This window comes from Sphaerodactylus townsendi, linkage group LG07 (genome assembly GCF_021028975.2).
Source record: "Sphaerodactylus townsendi isolate TG3544 linkage group LG07, MPM_Stown_v2.3, whole genome shotgun sequence".
In the NCBI taxonomy this organism is placed as follows: Eukaryota; Metazoa; Chordata; class Lepidosauria; order Squamata; family Sphaerodactylidae; genus Sphaerodactylus; species Sphaerodactylus townsendi.
This window is the reverse complement of record NC_059431.1, coordinates 55,408,225-55,429,412: the sequence shown is the minus strand read 5'-3', so window position 1 is coordinate 55,429,412 and position 21,188 is coordinate 55,408,225. Positions and strand designations below refer to the sequence as shown.

At 39.5% G+C, this 21,188-nt stretch overlaps 1 protein-coding gene across 5 annotated transcripts in view; it reads right to left on the bottom strand.

Annotated features, from left to right (window-relative positions):
* The window catches only part of YTHDC2 (YTH domain containing 2), a 46,293-nt gene extending 29,143 nt beyond the window's left edge, over positions 1 to 17,150 (bottom strand). For 3 of the 5 annotated variants that reach the window (XM_048503112.1, XM_048503113.1, XM_048503114.1), the window contains exons 1-12: positions 16,865 to 17,147; positions 14,397 to 14,487; positions 12,976 to 13,172; positions 11,855 to 12,054; positions 10,310 to 10,476; positions 8,899 to 9,001; positions 5,332 to 5,488; positions 3,231 to 3,338; positions 2,912 to 3,057; positions 2,086 to 2,221; positions 786 to 912; positions 58 to 123 (exon numbers count right to left, since the gene is read on the bottom strand). In XM_048503112.1, the coding sequence (XP_048359069.1) occupies positions 58 to 123; positions 786 to 912; positions 2,086 to 2,221; positions 2,912 to 3,057; positions 3,231 to 3,338; positions 5,332 to 5,488; positions 8,899 to 9,001; positions 10,310 to 10,476; positions 11,855 to 12,054; positions 12,976 to 13,172; positions 14,397 to 14,487; positions 16,865 to 17,075 (1,709 nt within the window). In that variant the 5' untranslated portion in view covers positions 17,076 to 17,147. Of the gene's footprint in view, positions 1 to 57; positions 124 to 785; positions 913 to 2,085; positions 2,222 to 2,911; positions 3,058 to 3,230; positions 3,339 to 5,331; positions 5,489 to 8,898; positions 9,002 to 10,309; positions 10,477 to 11,854; positions 12,055 to 12,975; positions 13,173 to 14,396; positions 14,488 to 16,864 lie in introns of all 5 variants that reach the window. The other 2 variants (XM_048503115.1, XM_048503111.1) reach the window with 2 other exon arrangements.
* Positions 17,151 to 21,188: the final 4,038 nt, after the last annotated feature.

Sequence of the window (21,188 nt, the reverse complement as noted above, 5' to 3'; positions counted from 1 at the left end):
ACAAAGCTTCAAAAAAGAGACAGAGCTACACATTATGCTAAAATTAGGAAGTATTACCAGTAGGATTCCAACAGGTCAACCACTTCTGTTTGTCCAAAGTGTTTAGCCCAGTCCAAACCTGTCCTATGACAATTAAATCAAAATCAATCGTTTTGTTTAATACAAAAGCAGCAAAAATGGTTTTTTATTTCCATTCAGCATAATATATCCATCCTAATCTCATTCTGCTATATAAGTAATTAGGCTACATCTGACTAAAGCAGGGGTCTGCAACCTGCGGTTCTCCAGATGTTCATAGACTACAAATCCCATCAGCCCCTGCCAGTTCATAGACTACAAATCCCATCAGCCCCTGCCAATTGGACATGCTGGCAGGGCTGATGGGAATTGTAGTCCATGAACATCCGGACTAAAGTAATTCAATTTGGTACAAAAAAATGGCTAGGACTATAGCCACCTGTACATTTTGTGGCAGTTTATAAAAGCACAAAGAACAGTTAAAAGGCAGATATGGTACCCAACCAAATCTATAATACCAGAAACAACATAATCAACGGCATGAGGTGCTGTTCTTCTTACTTACTGGTTATGCTGTAGTCTTTTCCATCTACCGTACTGCCTTTAACCAGGTCATTGAGATACTGTACCCTCAACTTGAAACTGTGTTGCCATTTTATTCATAGACAGAATAAATTATAATCACATTTAGAAACAATCATGTTTATCTAACATCAAAACTAACAGGCCTTACATAAAATCATTATAGCGTTTCTTTCTTTTTTTACCAGCCATTGGATGATTTGATGTGAACATTTGCTCCCATTCCAATCAGCTGTTCAACCTGACTCAAGAAACCTCTTCCAGAAGCTACCATTAAGGTTGTTGCACTTGTTTCACTATGCCTATAGTCCACTAGGACAAAAGAGAAATAAAACATTACTGCTATTTTCCTAAATGGAGGGAAAGTGTTCAAGCACTATTCTTTCAAATGTTATCCAAAAATAATGACTGTCAACTGAAGTTTTTAAAAAGGTTTTTTCATGATCATCTTTCATAGGGCTGCAACATTACCTAGACTGCAATCCTACACACATGTACCTGGTACTGAGCCCTGCTGAGCATAAGGAGACGTACATACAAATAAACATGCAGAAAATCATATTAAGAACATGAAAACTACAGAAATACTGGCTGCATCCAGGTCACAGCACACTGATCAAACTATCAGGCTGCTCCCTCCTTCCTCATCCTCTAGCATACAGTACTTGATTGAAAACTTCCTGGTTCAGTCAAGCCCCAGTTTACCTAGAGACATTCAAATGCCTTGAGGAAAAGAAATCTGTTTATTTCCCACTAGCAGATTCTAAACTAGCACTGAACAAAGGTTTAGATTAACAAGTTGTGAGAAGCAAAGCTAATCCTATTTGCAAGGCACTGGCATTTAGATGCCATGGCAAAGTAGAGCTTCAACAAAACAGGAAACTTTTAATCCAACACTGTATGGTAGAAGAAAACAGACGTGAAATGAGTGATGGGAACACAGAAACTATCTATATTCATGAACGATCTCATTTTAATCACAGCTTGTTGTGATATTTGAACAGCCACTATTGTAGTTCATCAGCTCTTGGCCTATTTACTAAAGCTAATGTTGTAGAACAGGGACCCCAATGAGATGTTTGTGGTGCTGACACTCCCATCAACTTTTCTGATGCCCATCAAGTGTGTTTAGAAAGTGAATAGGGTAAGGTGGGTCTTCTGTCAAGCAAGGCTTCTGATTGGCTGAGCATCGCTTTGGCAATAGAAGCTGCAGCAGCACAAACCTCTTCACCGTCTTATTGAAGGTAAGATAAAGCAGCTATTGAGTGGTTGGTTCCAACCTCTACAGCATCCATGTGCCCACTACGCTGGTTCAGAATTCCAAAGGTACTCAGCTTTCCCCAAAAAGCTGGCGCCATAAAGAAATCACATCTGAATTATTGACAGAATGAATCCAGTAATTTTTCAAGAACATTATGCAAGCGTAAACGGCTTACATGTTTAATATATGATTCAACAAAAGAAAAGTTACCTACATGAACTTACCACTGACATTTTCAGTTAAAATAAGATGGAACACCTGTGCAAAGGCATCAATATCTTTATGCAACCACATATCAGAGAGACAAGCATCCATCTCTTTAATTAACCAAGGTTCAAGGCAGTTGACATCTTTCTCAGCCTAGAAAGAAAATACAAAACACTTTACCATTACCATATGATACTGAAAGTTGTATGGAACTGGCAGGGTATGAGGCTCCAACATTTCAAAGATTGTTATAGTTCTGGAAGATTCCTATACAGGATTAAAAAAAACTGGAACAAATCCCTTCTGTAACAATCAAGACTACTGGTGTCAGTCTAGAGCAACATGCATGAAGATCCACAACAGCTGAAAGCTTTGTGTCTTCTTTTCTTAATGGCACTCTCTCCTCAGCCCATAGTTAACCAACTTAGATCTCCCAGAATGTAAAGAGGAGCTTTACTATGGCACAATGCCAGTCTATATTCCAGAAGAAAAAACAAGCTCAAACACAGTAATTAGGTAGGCTGGGTTCCAACCACCAGGAAAGAGGGCTGCATATATTACTAAACATAGGATTAAATAAAAGGTACAATGATAAGATCACTGTAACTGATGATTTAAGATTTTACAAGTATAGTGAAAACATGAAGTAGGGAGCTTATGCTCCTTATCAGCCAGCATCCCTTAAACTTTGGGAAATCACTATGGATTCATCTCTACTACAAGTGCAGTGACACACCTGACTCTTCAGTGAAAGCAAAGGCTAGGCAAGGTACTTTGGATCTAGATCATACTGCTTCTGTTTCTACCAACATGAAATCTTAGAATGCTTATAAAAGTTTGTACCAATTGACTAAAAACTGTATCACCACCATCATCCAGAAAATCATATTCTTCAGCTACATTTGGAATAGCTCTTTGTCGCTGCGATTCTGGCTTAGTATTGTCTTGTGCAGAATACCATTCAGTCAGAGTTGTCTGTTGTTTTTCCTCTAGATAATGCATTTTATGTATTGCAGAAAGAAAATAACAATTAAAAAAGGTATTGTATTCCTTGTGTATATTACATTTTAAAAGCGTATTTAATAGTTTTTAACTTCCTTTTAAAAATTTTAAATATAAACCAAACACTTTCCACTCACCACCTGAATATATAGAAACCAACCTCGAAGTTTTTCCTTTTTGTACTTCATCATTTCTTTATTTGTATAGCCTGTACTTCTTAATATGTCTTCCAGAAACATCTCTTTAACTTCAAATGGTCTTCCTGGTACTGAAAATATAAAAGCCACATAAATAATTAATGAGTTACTTAAATTATCAATATTGTATTTAAAGTTACAACAAACTGGCTTGCAGACAAAACAAAAAATGAGAACACCAAAAGAGTTCATTGAAATTCTGTCCTTTGTTCCAATACCATCCTGTCATCCTACCTCATAAAGAAGCAAATGTTCCCCATTCCAGGTGAAAGGCTCAGACACTGCTTGAAGACACTTCTCCAAACTCAGTCACAGCCAAGTCATTTAACAGAGGGTTCTCCTATTACAGGAGTGCTCTATAAATACCCAGGAGGCACGTGCAAACTAAAACACTAGCTGAATACTCAGTTTAATTGAGGAGGCTAGGTAACTGAGCCCAAGGTCAGAAAATACTGTGTATATTCTGGCTTTGGGGGCTTTTTTTTGTCAAAGTCATCCTCATATGCAAACTCTTCTCATGGTTCTTTAGTATGCCTCCATGATCTGTACTCAGCTTAGCAAACTGGGACACATAAACAATTGATTCAATGTCAATTAATGAGCAACTCCACATCTGTAATACTTCCAAAAGACTATGAACTCAGCAACAGACAATTCCACAATTTAGCTGCACCTGAATATCATTATATAGTGATTAAGAAAGTGGAAATGGGAGTCTCTGAAGCAATGCTGAGTTTCAACAAGGTTTTGTTTGTTTTTACTCTTTTTTTGCGCAGGAAGGGAACACTGAAAAAATAAAGGTAGCAAATGTCACTATCGGTACCAAAGACTAAGAGCAGAAGAGCAGAGATTACTAGCAATAAAGGTTTCAGTTTATAAATCTCCCTTAGACATGTGACATCCAGGGACTCAGTGAACCTTTTACTATGAACAGCTGATGCCCATGACTCATGACAAACTGCTTTTGTACTTATTCATCAGAATATTTACAAACGAGGGACCCATGAGACTCACAGTAGACATTCCATTCTCCCGCGCTTACCAGTCTGGCCTGCCTGGAGTGTTGCTGCTGCCTGTCTGCCTCCTGTGATGGCTGGCAATGGGGAACTACAACTGTGCTCTCCTGACCTGCCAAAGCACTGCCAGTCTGGCTTATATAGTCTTGGGCTCCTAGTCCCTGCTCCCTGCACTGTCACTAAATGGTTCCACGAGAAACTCGCAAGACAGAGAGAATCCCACTACCAGCAGTACCCCATTTTATCATCTGTTGTCATCCCCCCTCCATTAAACAGCTGTTTGTGATGTCATGGGAGTATGCAATTTAATTGGAGAAGTAATCCTGGATATGTGCAGTCTTTAGTCACACTAAAATGTCTCTTTGGAATTCCACCTTCCTTTGGGAACAAAGACAATAGAATTAATATCACTAAAATGAAATATTACGTAATAAAAAACCCTACATTGCAGGACTGCCAGAAAATGATTCATTTAGGGAACAGGCGAATCAAAACAAATCTTGAATTCCTTGAATCTGTCGCAGAGTTGGGTTTACGCTAGAGAAAGCCTGTTACAGAGGCCAGCAAGGTGCGGCTAAGCACTGGCTGAGCACAGCTGAAAGCAATTACCACTGAAAGAAGTTTTACTGTGAGGAAAAACTTTATCAACAGTGCAGATATTTACAGCGCATACAGGAACTCAAACAGCAAGAGGGCAGCACGACCTGCAGCAATAGGCAATCCCTAAGAGCTAGCGCTAGTAATCAAGCACCTCTTTTAGATAACAAGTAACCAATCATAACGAAGAACAGCTGACTGGATTCAGCTGGTTCTGACAAGGTGCTGGGAGGAGCAGCTGTCAGATTAGATCAGTTTGATCTACTTGTCTGCTCTCAAGATGTGTACAGGTATTTAGGATACTGTAATAGAATCTTTGTCACAAATTCCTGTAAACAAATTATTACATTACAGCCATTTGTTACCAGGATTTGGCACGTACCACATCAAGTTGAGGAACATAACTTAAAATGAATTTTGTAGCTAAACCTCTTCTGATATTTAAACTTACTATATATCACTGGACATCCACCAAAATATCTGACAAAGAGGTTCACATCTAGGGCAGCACTGGAAAGTATTAATTTCAAAGATGAATGTTTTTGTAATGTATCTCTTAATTTGGTAAGTAAGAAATCACTGAACCGATCCCTTTCATGGACTTCATCCTGCAAAAACAAGCAAGCACGCTCATTAATAACATTGTGACAAATCATATCATTTAACTCTGTTATAAAATTAGTCAATCCTCGGCTATAGTTTTATACACTATGCTAACATCAACTATATATGATTTGCTATCATACAAGCAATACTGACCTCAGTTTGAATCACAAAGCCCATAGAATGGGGTCAGGTATAGAAAGGTTAGATGTTTCTACAAATCTGGAGAAAGCCCAAGTTTACAGAAAAATCCAAAACTTACAAAAATAAGTTAGATACTCCCAAGCACGAGTGCAGAAACTCTACAATGTCTCAGGGGTCCATTATACATACGCTTACCTTGGGGCTCTTCAGAGTACAGCGGGTTTGCAGAAAGGTCTCCTTACATTTTTCTGTGTACATGCAAGGAGCCCATTCTCTGCTTGCCTCGAAGTTAGGTTGCTGTTCTCAATGGGTCTCTGCAGCTTTTTCTGGTTTTCTTAACTGTACCTCCTCTTAAAGGCACAGATTCAATAACACCCATAATTGCAAGATAAAGGGCTTTATTATATCAATATACCTGTGATAGCAAGTATATCGATACTGTAGCCCCTTTCCCAACATAACCCCCCACAAAACAAAGAGGTAAAGCCATTCCCTGGAACACATGCGGCTGAAGAAAGGGACTATGTGCTAGATCCCCATCCCGTCTCTTTCCCTCTACATACATTCTCTTTCTCTCTCTTTTTTTCCTGCCACTGCTGCAGCTAGGAAAATTGTTTTAAAATACAGTCTTGTTTAAAATAAAGTTGCAAAAAGCCCGGAGGGCAGAAGCACAGCAGGTGGAGGTAAGAAGTGTTGTTCCTTTGCAAAAGCCCAAAAGAGAGGCTTGTTTTTAAAACAGAAGCTTGTCTGAAATAAAGTTTTATAAATGTCCTCCCGATCATAACAGAGGGCAAAAGCAGAGCAGAGAAAGTGGGATGGAGCCAGAAAGAGACCCTGCTTGCATTGTTCCTATCAATGTATTTAGAGAGCATTTAGGGAGGCAGAAGGGAAAGCAGCGATAGGGAGTGGGGGTTAGACTAGGCAGGTAGACTGTGGGTAGACAGAAGAAGTTCAGGGCAAATATGTGCTCACTAACAACTCTGCCCACTATGGCTGCGAAGCAAAATTTAATTTGTGCTAGAAGTGATCTCACTTGCCACGGGGAGAAAAACTGTAAGTGGGACTTGAAGAAATATGTTCGTACAAGAAATCTTGTGGCAACACACGTTTGCCCCCATTGTGCAGCAGATGCCTTGTGCATAATCAGCCAGGGGCAATATGACCAGAGGTGAAGAAAATATGCTAAAGTGCTTTTTGTGTCAAGCTATGTTCCCCCCACCAACCACTTATGAAAAATGCACCTGATACACTTCCTACTTCAATCTTAGCACCTACTACCACCTGAAACAAGCGGTGCACAGGATATATTTGCAGTTCCAAGCCTCCCTACCCTAGTCATCACTGGATATCTGAGTAGGAAAAAGCATGCTGGCCACACTTTCCTCTCTAAGGCTCCTCATTTCAGATGGCAACTGGTAGTGGGGGCAAGTTAGGAAGGATTGGCATATCTTCCATGATTCTGTTTCAAGCCTCCTCCCTCAGCCCTGATCAAGAGAATGGTTTAGAGCAGGAAGGTTTTTTGGCACACTGTGCTCCAAGCACACTCCATCACCTGGCTGGGGGTGGCAGAAGAAATGTTGAGCAAACAGGACACCATGTATACTTTCTGCCCCAAGCCCCTGCCTATTACTATGGGGATTCCAGGAACCCACAGGGACAATGAGATATCCCACTCCCTTAAAGCCCTCACAGGTTGGCCACTTGTCTATATAGTGATCACGTTTTTACACAGAAAAGTTCATTTGTGGTTACACAACTTTCCTCCTATAAAAGAAAATGTTACTGATAGACAAAGAAATGTAAAAATAAATTTTAAATATCTTTGCAGATATGTTTGTCAGTTAACACTACTGAAATAGCCTTATTTCTGCTACTACTATCTGAAGAAAAAGCATACTGAATTAGAACTAGTCATTCTACAAACAGACTGAGATGGCAAAGACATTTCTGTCAGCTTCCATTTTCCAGTGGAGCCAGCTCTCCATCTCTGAAAAACTGACTCCAGGGAACCACTAAGAACAGCATAGGATATGGAGTGCTGAGCTTGAAGAAAAAATGGGCAGAAATCATTTCCCCTTAATCTCTTAAATGAGATTTTTCTGTTTGTAGAAGAGTGCTGGGGTGGGGGTGGGGGTTGCATTAAAGACTGTATAATAGGCTGTAATTTAGCTGAAAACCAAAACAGAAATTAATAACTACAGGAATCATTTCTGAATGTCAACATGAGACATTAGTTTAGTTTAACTAACCCATGGTTCTGATAGAAAGAAAGATTGAATCACTTGGGGTATCTCTCGACTCGCTTTTCCCGCTATCTAGTTTAGAATCTTACAACTTGTTAAAACAAAAGTTGTTGGAAAGAGAACGGATTAATTTAATTAGGGCTGCTATGAAAACTTGTTGACCCTTACATCTTTCAATACCCCTATATCCAAACAGGATGGCTCCCTATTTGTATTTTTTGACTAATCCTATGCAGAGAAGAGCCCTCACACTTGCTTGTTTCAATGTTTTCCCCTCTGCTTTACTGCGTGGTAGATTTAACAACTTGGAAGTGAGCGAAAGGGTATGCTCTTGTGGTGAACAACAAATTGAAACATTGGCACATCAACTGCTTTGCTGCCCTAAATCTGCTAATATTAGATTAAAATATTCCAATATTCCTTTTAGGATACCTAGTGAAATGGGAGAATCAGGTAGACTCCCTTTCCTCTTGGACAATTCTGACAAAGAAACCTGTGAATTGGTAGCACGATTTTTACTGGAGGTGCACAATCAATAATTATTGATGCACAATCAATAATTTATATTCTATCTTAAACCTTTGTATTTGTGTATTTTTATCTCAGTTTTTTATTGTATTATGATTATTGTTATGCCAAATAAAGGCTTATTAATTAAAAAAGTTTAAGGCTTTTCCTGGCTTTCTCATTCAAATCATGATTTAAAGTCATCATGATTTAGAACAGTTCACTATGTGAATCAATTTATAATTCCTGTTTATAAAGTAGTTCATTTCCTGATAACTTGTTGCAAGTAAAAGAATACTACTTATTTCTACATAAAATGTGGGTTCTCATTATAATTATACTGGCATTCCTTCAGCTAGAACAAAAACAATTGAGTGAAAAGTGGGTTATGTTCATCAATGACATCAGATAGCTGGCTTCCATCTGAACAGTCCAACAGAATCCAACAAAAAATTGAGACAGATTAATAGCCTTAAGAACTGTAAATACTATTTTTACAACAAATAACTTGAGCAACTTACCACAATAACATGTGTTACAGTTGACAGTGCACTATCTCCAGCCATTAGTGTACGAAGCAATACACCATTAGTACAAAAGGTCAGCAGTGTCTTTGGAGAAACCCTGGGGTTTTTTTTAATGAAAAAAGGAAATTCCAGAAGGGCATTTTATTTTATTTTGTTACAATATAAAACCTGAACATTCTTAAGAGCTTTACAATGTAAAAATATTTAGCGTGCATGTGGAAAGGAACCCAATCAAATATCTGCATTCTTATTACAACAGTATTGTTGTGTAACATTACTAAGTGCCCTAAATGTTGCCTGGCCACTTGCAGTAAGAATTGCTCCCAGCAACCCCATTCTCCCTTGTATCCCTGATGAGTTTATTGAGTTTAGGTGGTAGAAACAATGCTACATTTTGTAAACTGCATACTGATCTGTTTTGCCACCACTTCCAACAGCAGAAGTCAACAATCTTTTTGCGCCTGCAGGCACATTTGGAATTCTGACACAGCATAGTAGGTACAACAACAGAAAGGATGCTAAAAACCAGTTGCCACATGAGGAAGGGCCAGCAACAAAATGACAGTCACAACTGAACTTCAGTAATACAGTTTAGATCAGGGGTAGGGAACCTGCGGCTCTCCAGATGTTCAGGAACTACAATTCCCATCAGCCTGGTTTAGATCCTTGTGGTGTGGTGGCAGCTGCTGCCAAAACAACATTTAAAAAACTCCACAGTCAATCAAATCTCCAACAGTAAATCTTTCAATACCCCTTGCTGGGCAAAATGTCTACCTTGGTTCACCCACTTCCAAAAGACAACTCATGGTAAACACAGGCACCAGAAAAGGCATCAGCAGGCACATTGGAGATCCCTGTCCTAGAGCTCCGATCACTGCCCTCAAAACCTAGGCCTACTCTTTAAAAAAGAAAGCAAGTAGACGGTTTTTGAAGGCAGCAAGTAAACCTGTTAGCAGATTACTTCCTGAAAGCTCCTTATTTTCAACCTCAAATCTATGAAGTCTAGAAAGTGAAGTCCCTGCATGTGTCTTTTCAAATACTGTTCTCTTGGTATCCTCTGAACTGAAAGTATCTCTACTGTAGGAAGAAAAAGAGAAAACCATGCCTATATCCTCCAGCATCCAAGAGGCTAGTTGTGAGGTGACAACCAGATGCTAGTGACATTAGCCTGCGCCAAGCAAAACATCAATAACTGTATCTGCCCCTCATTGCTGTTCTTTGGAAGAAAAGAATATGTTGATCAATGGAGGAAAGTGCAAAGTAAGGAGTGGCAGTGCAAATAGGCAAGTACTTTCCCTCCCAAAGTTGATTTTCAGGACTTATGACAGGTGTTAGTCTCTTGCTTCACTTCTCTTTTTAAAATATTTTAAATTTCTTTCAAAAATATAAAGAACACTTGCTGGACCTGCTTTCCAATCGGATCTGATAGCCAATCGTCTGTCCAATCTTTTCTCTTCTTTCGGCAGCAACCCTTTCAGCCACAGCAATTGCTGCCAAACGTCTCGGCTGAGTACAAAATATTCGACATGGTATACCATTTTTGTAACAATCATCCAGTAGGAATTGAGGAATCTAAATACATAGATAACGTTAATTTTTAAAAATGCCATAATCACATTTAAAAAACACCAAATAGATGTTTTACTAACATTCACCCTTTATTACCCACACTAAGACAGACATAAAGTAATACTATGGTTGGAGAGTTGATCCAACGGCCAACTTTCAGTGTTTACCATGAGAAATACAAAAGTCCAACACACTCATACATTCTATAGCAACTCAAAAGTCCACACACATCTGGATTTATCATGCTGCTTTCCCTTTATACTGATTTCCCTAACAAACTATATTTTATATAACCAGTGGTGGGGATTCAAATAATTTAACAACCGGTTCCAGTGGTGGAATTCAAATAATTTAACAACTGGTTGTTTACAAGTACCATTTTAAAAACCGGTTCTGCCGAAGTGGTGCAAACCTGCTGAATCCCACTATTGTATATAACCATCTTAATTTTCAGTCAGCTGTTGAAGTGGCTGCAATGGAAGTGAACCAAATCCAACACTGGTACACAGACACATATTTAAACACTGATTGGTGGATTTCATGTCCTTATGATACAAGTTAATTTGTAGGAGCTGCATGAAGTTAATGAACCATGAAGTAAATATAGGTGTCCATGCATGTCACCGCACAAGACAGAATAAAAACCACAGAACATTAAAGACCTCACATTTATGGAGGAGAGCTAGAGAGCCTGCCATCCAAGGAACTGCCACTCTACCTTCAGAAGCAGAGCAGCACTTGCTTCCCTTCTATTTGGCTCTCTACTAAAACCTGGAAAGAGTCACTAAAAGGAGTAAAGACTTAATTTTTATGACTTTTAAAGCGGTAAAACACCTTTTAGAATTTTATAGTCAAAACGTTTGATGTAAGTTTAAGCTTATTACAGTACAATAAAGTTATACAATAAAGTTATCCATTTCCCAACTATAGTAACCAGCTAGTTTATACACTATATAGCCTCCACTCCTACTAATTAACAAGCTCTACTACAGAGCTAAGCAAAAAAAACTATGAATGCATTTTGACACAGGCACTCCAAAGACTAGCAACATTTCAGCTAGTTGTCTTTTGAGCATGCAGGTTAGATAATTTAGAAAGAAATATTTCTACATATGACACAAACTACTTATAGACAGAGGTATCAGAAAGTCAGGTAGCCCAACAACCTTCGTAGAGCCAGAATTAATAATGAACACTCATATACACATGCACCAGCAGATGTAATAAATGTACACTCATATACACGTGCACCAGCAGATGTAACACCATTAGAATACAAAACTTAATTATATTTAAGAGTTTAATTTTCTATTACAGATATACTTATATTTTCAAATTATAAATTATTTCTATGTATAATTTGGATAAGCATGTTGCATACCTGAGTGGTTTTACCTGATCCAGTTTCCCCCACAATCAAGATAACTTTATTTTCTTTAATAATTCTAACAATTTCATCCAACTTTTCATAAACTGGCAGAGATTGCCGAAAGGAATCAAATTCTGATTCTCCTCTTTTAACAGGGATTTGAGGGATGCCATTGTTAAGTCTGCCACTTGTTTTGCTCATTTCTCTATTTTCTAAGAGAAGACAAAATTGATGATTGAATCAAATTAGATATTAATATATTTCTGTTTTTTTTAGTTATGTAAAACTGAATATAACTTAAAAATACAACTATGCACACACACATAAACCAGCTTGGAGAACTAGGAACACAAAAGCCAGTCTCTACGAAGGCCCAGGTAAACCTTTTTGCAAGGGGAGAGGCAACAAGGGGAGGCTTGAAATTCAGTTTAGAGAACGAGGGCCTAGGGATCCACAATCTCATCAGCTTGTCAGCATGGCTCACTGGCCATGATAAATTATGGGAACTACAATTCCCATCAGCCTCTGTCAGCATGGCCAATTGGCCATGCTGGTAGGGGCTGATGGGAATTGTAGTTCCTGAACATCTGGAGAGCCGCAGGTTCCCTACCCCTGCTCTAGAACATCTGGAATTTTTTGAAGGGCTTGATCCACAAGTAGCTATGCTATACTTATATTTCTTTCCGCCAATGTATATAGTCAAATCAGCAACTAAAATACTTTGCATCTTAGTGGCCATGCAATTTTAGTTAAACTATGACTGGTCATATGGTTATAACAGTTACTTATGTTTATCTAGAGATGAACAGAATATTTAGCTTGCAAGACAGGAGCTGTTACTCCTACATGAAAATATCACCTAATGATGAAATGCCAGCAAGGTGGTGCTGAATAGTCAAGATTTTTCCAGCATGATCAAACAGGAATGCGAACACACCTCAGGTATAGCGACCATCATATTTTTACACACACACAACATTCTAAGTAGGGTAAAATGGAGGAGAACAATGTAAGTTTCTTTGGAGAGAAAGGTGGAATATAAATGAAATAAATAAACGTGTACCAAACATGACTTTTGATATGCAACACCTTTGTCCATTCATTCACTAATAAGTTTACCAGAGTATACGTACCAGCTTCAACAGCAAATATGTTTCCTCTCTCTGTCTTTGGCAGAAGCTCAGTGCGCTCTTTATTGGTGACAGGAAATCGCTGTACAAGGCTTCTAATAGCATGTTTTGTGTTAGGGATCAAATTACATGTCATCACTGTGTGTGCCAACTCTGATCCATCTTTTTTCTTCACAGTTAAGTATCTGTTTGATCCTTTCCTGCAAAGTTGAATCATTTTGTATTTGGCACAAGGAAAAAGTAGGTTTATCAGAGCCTCTACTCTCAAACTACAACAGCTATCTCATAGATATGGCAGCAGTCCCTGAGTGCATAAAATTGCCTCTCCTGACATATTAATATGTTTGATACATATACAGTCCACACAGTTTCAGCTAAAACTGTTTTACTTGTCTTATATCCAGTCTCCCATATTTTACATTCCTGGTTCAAATTCTTGGCTTTCATAAAATCATGAACAAATCTCTCTCAATTTTCAGAATCTTAGTTTTTAATTGTTTCAGTTTCAACTAATTTAGTTGGATTTTAATTCTCTTTATTTTTCAGTAGTGCATCTCTTCACAATGAATGCAAAATGGTTTACATGCAGGACTTAAGCAAGTGGAGTTAGGTTATTACATATCTATGCCAGAGTAAGTCGAACATTATGGAGTCCCTGTATCCTAGATATGTGTCCATGTTTTTTAAAATTATATTTTGTACACAGAAGAATTAAATATTTTTACTACTCTAAAAGCTGTTTACTTAAAGTCTGAAAAGGAAAAACTCTACCAGCTGTATACAAAACAGCAGCTATTTTTTCCACTGGTCCCAAGCTGACTTAAAAAGATTAGTCTGCATTAGCTCATCAGTTATTGTGCAATAGGTGCAATAGGTAGTCAGGGAATGTGATCCAAGCTTCTTGTAGCCACCTGAAAGTAACTGGTTTGAAATAGTACCAGATGTCATTCCTCAGGAAATATTATTTCAGTACACAGAGTTGTAAGTGGCAGTACTGCAGTCAAAGCTCTGCTCATGACCTGAGTTCCATCCCAACTAAAGTCAGTTTCAGGTAGCTGGCTCAAGATTGACTCAGCCTACCATCCTTCCAAGAATGGTAACATGAGTTTGCTGGGGCTAAAGTGTAGCTGACTGGGGAATGCAATAGTAAACTATCTCATAAACATAGTCTGCCTAGTAGACGTCATGACCTGACATCATCCAATAGGTCAGTAATGACTGGGCGCTTGCACCTTTACCTTTATCTACACCAGGGGTAGGGAACCTGCGGCTCTCCAGATGTTCAGGAACTACAATTCCCATCAGCCCCTACCAGCATGGCCAATTGGCCATGCTGATCTACACCAATACCAGAAACATTCCTTATGAGAGTCACACATTACTTCCATTTATATTTGAGGATATCATGTAATATACCAACTTACCCCTTGCTTTTAGAAATAAGACCAAGAGACTGACTTAATCGGTGAATAAAAGCTCTTTCAGTACTGGTTAGAGATGAAGGAAACTCCATTTCTAGAACAAGAAAACATGGTGAAACCAGTGAACCACAAAACAGCAATGCAGGAATGCTAGCATAAGGTCAATCAGGAGGTCAAAGGAGGGGGATCAATTATCACCAGTATCTTAAGCAACAAGATCAACAGAATAAACACCTAGCCAATAGATACAAGGAGGAAGATCAAATAAAGAATCACAACAGAAAAACCTATTTTTGGCAGCCATCCATCTAATTGAGAGAAAGCGGAGTATAGGGGTTAAGGTGGTAGACTAGGATCTGGGAAACCCAGGTTCAAATCCCTACTCTGTCAATGAAATTTGCTGGGTGACCTTGAACTAGTCATACTTTCAGCCTCAACCATGGTAAATATTTGGAATACTAGGTGTGCAGAAGGCAGGCAATGGCAAACCACCTCTGAATGTCTCCTACTCTGAGAACCCTAAGGGGTCACCATAAATCAGCTGTGACTTGATACCAAAAAATCCATCTAATTTGAAAACATATGGAAACACAGAGCTTTTGCTGAAGATCTTAAACAGCCAGGCAGCATGAAACCAAGATAATCTGATCCCATGTCCGTCATACATGGCTTTGAAAGCACTTTGTATCAAGTTGTGTTGTGCCAATGAAAGATCACAACTGAAAGATGTATCCTAAGTAACCTGTTTGCATTCCAGTATAAGTGAAGTTTCTGAACCATTTTCCAGAACAGCTGCATGTCAAGCGTACTGCAGTAATATGAATGTTAGTGTGGTGAAATAGGGAAATGTTAGGTCAGGTCAGAGGAGACCAGATTCAAATCCCTGCTCAGTCACAAAGCTCACCAAGAGACTTTGGCAAGTCACACTCTTTCAAATCCACATAAGTAGAATTGTTGTAAACATAAACTGGGAAGAAGTAGAACCCGTGCATCTTAAAAGAATAGGACAACACAGGATTAAAAAATTATCAAATCACAAACATTATTATATGTTTCTAAGGGGTGTGGCCTACAAATGATCCATCAAGGCAACTCTTATATGCTGACCTGACACAATGCTTTGTTTCATAGGATTTTGCAAGTATAAGCATATGTGTGAAATAAGCCTTTATCTAAGAGTTAATGCCTAATTTGCTTGTCCTTTCTTTTCTGCCCTCTTTTTCTTCTGTGTTATGTTATTTTCAGCAGTAAACTGTTGGAATTCAAATGGCAGAAAGATAGTATATAACTGTTTAAAGCTATGGTGCTTGAATGTGATCCACTTTAAATGCAATGCACTTTATATGATGCTGCTTTTGAAAACTGTTTGGACACTTTGTCTAGTCCAAACTGCAGCACGAAACACACAAATCATACCACCCCTGGGCTGAAAGATCTGAACTCGATGCCTGTGTCTAGGAATAATTCAAAGTATTGGCTCATACCTTTAAAGCCCTAGGAGGCTTGGGATGAGAGGAGCTGAAGGACCACCTTCTCCAGAAACAACTCAAGGTCCACTTTCCAAGCTATGCTTTCTGCTTGAACCCACAGAAGTGAGGCAGGTGGTGAACAGAGGCAGGGCTTATTCAGTGGTCACACCTTACCTCTGGAATACTTTAGTCTACAAGACTGTCCTTTAGCTGCCCAGCCAACCCAATGCTTCTTACCCAATTTCCTTTCTGTTTTTGCAACCTGAGAACAGCTTTATCAATATCACTTTAGGCCACTGAATGTTGTTATGTGTTTTGCATTACTGGTGACTCATATGTTGCTTTATTATACTGTTTCTATTTTGTGAGTTACCTTTGTAGGTCTCTGCAGCATATACTTTTATAAAGAAATAAAACACACAGGCTGCCATATTTACAGCGAACAGATGCAGCAGAGCCTTTTACAACCACGCAGAAGTGTCAATTTATCTACCCTTCTCCTGGAAATTACTAAATGCCAGTAGATTTCCTTTGTCCTAACATGTATATCCTATGTTGTATATGTTTTTTAATCTGTTTTTATTATTGTTTTACTGCTGTCTATGCCAATAAAGGCTTGCTTCTTCTTCAATTTATCTACCCTCTACATACCCAGCAGAATGAGGAAAAACAATTCTGAGGTGGTGTAATGAGCCACAGAGCTTCCAACTGCAGGTAAGCCTCGCTTTTAATATTTCTCCAATTTACTCAACCAGAGAGAAAGGTGCTAGGGCAGTTGTTCCCATAATATGCCATTCCATTTACACCAGATTATGAATCCGCTCCCCTTGCACCTACCCCTCTCCCTCAGCACTGCACCTCCTCAGTTTCAATGCACGTCTAAATCAACCCATCCCAGGAGGCAGCCCTTGTTCTGCCTGCGAACAATAAACTGGCCCGTCGTTGTGTGCTTTAAAGACTCCCCTCCCCTTGCAGGCCAAGGTCAGGCAAAGGGTCCCTCACCACGCTGGTCCCCATATCGGAACCGCTCCAGGGCGATGTTGACGGCGATTTTCACTTCTTCGTCGATGCGAATATCCTTCAGCCCCTTGGCGCGGCCGCTGCCGGAGGACGACGAGGAGGCGGCGGCGGCGGCGGCTGAGGCAGTGGAGGAGCCCCCACAGGGCGGGCCGCAGCCCGCAGGCCGAGGAGAGACGCTGTGAGGGCGAGACATCGCCTACACACACTGCGTTCAGTCGCGTGACGGCTGCAGCAGAGGCCGGAGGCGGTCCGCGGCTGAGAAGGAAAGTGAAAGGAGGAGGCGGCGTCTCTTCTGAGGAACAAGAGGCGGGACCTCAGCTGCGCCGCTCTGACGCCACGGCCTACCCGGCGGGAAACCGAGGGGAGGGGCGAGGGCTTTGCGTGACCCGCTCATAGCTTGGGTTGCTTAGACCACGTTTCGGGAATCGCCTGATTTTGCGATCTTCTCTTGTTATAGTGAAGAGGCACAGATTGCAGAGCTCTATAGATGCAAGAGCCGTAAAGCCCCGAACGTTTGCCTCCAGTTAAGCTATTTTCAGACGGGTTGCCCAACTAAGTCTCTGTTGTCTCAGAAATAAAAAAGGGGGTTAGGTTTATTGCAAGAAAGAAAGAAAAATACGTATATATAAGTCACCTTGGGCCAGGCACACACTCTCAGGTTTGTGAGGATAAAATGGAGAAGAGAATGATAGGTGCTTTTAGTCCCTGTTGGGAAGAAAGACGGTATAAATGAAGTAAATAAATGCTGGTATCTAAATAGACGATGGTGCATGTACAGGCAGGGTCATGTACATTCATTGTAGAATGAACAAGTATTTTGAAGATGCATGTAGAGATGACGATGTTATTTAGATATTTGATGTAAAATTGAGCTCTGGACATGTATAAAAATTCATTTGAATATGTCAAGGGTCTATAGTTCTATTGAATTACAAAAGGAATGACAACAAATGGAATGTTCAATAGTTGACTTGAACCAATGACCTTCCCTTTGTTGAACTATATTATATATATTAAATGTAGAGTAGACATTACAAAATCAGACGTAATATAAACCAACCTGTGCATTAAGACCAGGTTGTATGCATTTCTGCTGCAAAATTTACTACTTAGGGTTCAATAAAATAAAAGTTAACTGAATATTTTTGTTCTACAGCATAGCAGAGGCTATTCTTAAGATCACTTGCATGTAAATTCCCTTAAATGGATCCAAGTAGATTTCTGAGCACACCTGCTTAAAGATGTACTCTAGGTATCCCAATTGAATAACAAGGCTAGAACCACCAGCTGGGAGGTCTTTTTGTTTTCTGCATTTGCTTTACAGTTGCTTAAAGAACAGTGCAAGAAATCTTTTTTCCCCCATGATCTAAAATTACAGTGTCTAACAGAAGGTAAAGTGATTTTGTGTTCCAAAAGCTTTCCTATTAAGGCAGCATTTCTTAAGAATTCATTCTTATTATGCATGACTTTTTTAAAAACTTGGAGGCCAGTTACTATCCCATCTACTAGTTTCAATGTTAAATGAGGGGTAAAAGCTGGCCAAGAGCTTATTCAAAACATCCTCCCATTTGAATAAGATAATGTTTTAAAGTGTACAATGTAATTTTAAACATTGAGTTGGATTATATGCTGGTAGTGCTGGTATTATACATTAGGGTTCCACCTCCAGTGTAGGCTTATATAAGATAGACTGAAGATACAGAACAGCTTTTCTCAATGGTAATTTGAAAGAGGGATCCCTTGCTAAGGTGCAGATATTTAGGGTTTTTTTACTTTTGTATAAACAGGTTTTGCAGATTTTATTTATTGTAATAAAAACCATACAAAACCTGTAACAGCAAGGGGACAAGATTAAAAAATTTATAACATAAGCAGCAATGCTTTTTTTCAAATTACCTTTATTTCCAAAAAAATGTTATTTTCGAGTTGTGGGAATTCTTATATCAAGTCCACTAGGAATTTACGCATATAAAATAAATTTGCCACAAGGTGGTGCCATTCTCTTTCAGGTTGAAATCGTTACACCAGCATTCTCTTTCAGGTTGAAATCGTTACACCAGCATTTGTCAACATAGTGTTAGAATCCAATTTGCCAAATCTTGCAAGACAATCCGATTCAGTATGCATTTACTCAAAAGTAAATTTCACTGATTTCACTACTGTAGTTGGTGTGTAAAGGCTTTCAGCAATTACACAGGTACCGTATATACTCGCATATAAGTCGAATTTTTCAGCACATTTTTGTGCTGAAAAAGCCTCCCTCGACTTATACGCGAGTGAGGTGTACTTTAAAAAATATTTTAGGTTTTTTACTTTGTCGGCCTTCCAGGGGCGCAGTTTTTGCCAGCACCAAAATTTCAGGGATTTTTCAAGAGACTCTCCTGATGATACCACCCAAGTTTGGTAAAGTTATGGACCCCCAAAGTCCAATGGGAGCTAATAGTAGATGGGTCTACCTACATTTTGAGGGTCCATAACTTTGGACCCCTTGAACCAAACTTCACTAAACCTGGGTGGTATCATCAGGATAATCTCTTGCTGATACCAGCCAGGTTTGGTGATGTTTGGTTCAGGGGATCCAAAGTTATGGCTCCCCAAAATGGGTGCTCCCATCCCCCAATGTTTCCAATGGAAGCTAATAGTAGATGGGGCTACCCTTTTGAGGGTCCATAACTTTGAACCCCCTGAACCAAACCTGGATGGTATCATCAGGAGTGTCTCCTAAATATACTCTGGAAGTGTTGGTACTTCCTAGCTATATAAACATTCCTCCCCTGACAGGCACCCTCAGTTTCCCCAAGATTCTCCCTTTAAATCACCCCCCCCCCGAGGTGGATTTAAAGGGAGGGAATCAGGAATCTTAAAGAGGATTAGTTGACCGTTTTTCTTTGAAATAAATGTTCAAAAGGCAATTTAACCTACTGATGCCTCCAGTTGAGAAAGTATAATTTTATTGAGGTATCTATTTTTTTATTCTTAGAATTTACCAGTAGCTGCTGCATTTTCTACCTAAGGCTAATACGAGGAGTCAATAAGTTTTTCTCAATTTTTTGCTGGTAAGTGGAGGTGCCTCAACTTATATGCAGGTCGACTTATACACGAGTATATACTGTAATTGTTAATAGAATATAATTTACTGTAAATGAAATAGGCACTGGCATATTCAGATCTAGATCAGCAGCTGTCAAATGAAAATGTGTTAGCAATTTCTCCCACAAGCTGATTGGATAGTGACTCTTCTGCTGTCCAACAAAGTAGGTGTGGTGTATTGGCATTCTTGGAGGTTGGATTTGGAATGAGATTAGTAGCGATTGCTGGCGGCTATGGACAGCCGGAGAGTGGAGGCCAAATTAGAGGCAAGACTGCACGTTAAATATTCTGCACTAAAGATAAAGCCTTTCTTTGGAAAAGAGCAACTTGTGCTGTTTGATTCTTTTCTCCTGGGCAAGCCAGCAGGGGAGCTTCCAGTGCGTTTATATCGCTGCGCTAACAGGTTATGGTCCTCGACTCTCGCCTGTACTTGCTCGTGAGTATCCTGAGTGTCTACTGTGTTTGTGAAGACAAGTGTTCAGGATGGCTCAACAGTTGGCAAGTTTGCCTTTTGAGAGGCTCACTCCTGATAACTACTCAGCATGGTGTGTAAAGATGAAATGCTACCTTGTGAGAGAGGACCCGTGGGATGTTGTGGAGAACCCACCTGCCCAGTGGACCCCAGCATTGACGAAGGCTGATGCCAAGGCGAAGGCTTCCATTATACTGGCTGTTGAGAATTCACAGCTTGTTTATCTGAGAGAGGCTGGTACTGCAAAAGAATGCTGGACTGCATTACGTACTCTTTATCAACACAGACCGCCGGGTCCAAATTAATTCTCACCAGAAAACTTTACAATTTAAAGCTCCAGGTAGGTGAGAATGTATCCAGTCACATCGAGCAAATGCGCGTATTATTTGCAGATTTGGAAGATAGAGGGATGACTTAAACGGAGCAACATAAAGCTTTTAATTTGTTATCTTCCCTTGGATCTGATTGGGATGTGTTTGTTTGCAGTATGCAGACTGTTGATGAAAACACTCTTTCTCTGGACTATGTTACAGCAAGGCTGTTGGAATTACAAAAACAGAGAGATTTCGTCCAAGAAACTGCTGATACTGATAAGCCAGTCGTAAACAAAGAGCTTCAGAGACTGCTTCAGAGACTGCTTCAGAGACTGCTTGCCGACTACCAAGGTCATATGCTGTAAGGAAATGTTTCTGTTGCGGTGCCAAAAATCACCTCATCAAAGATTGCCCACAGCAAAAAGAAGAA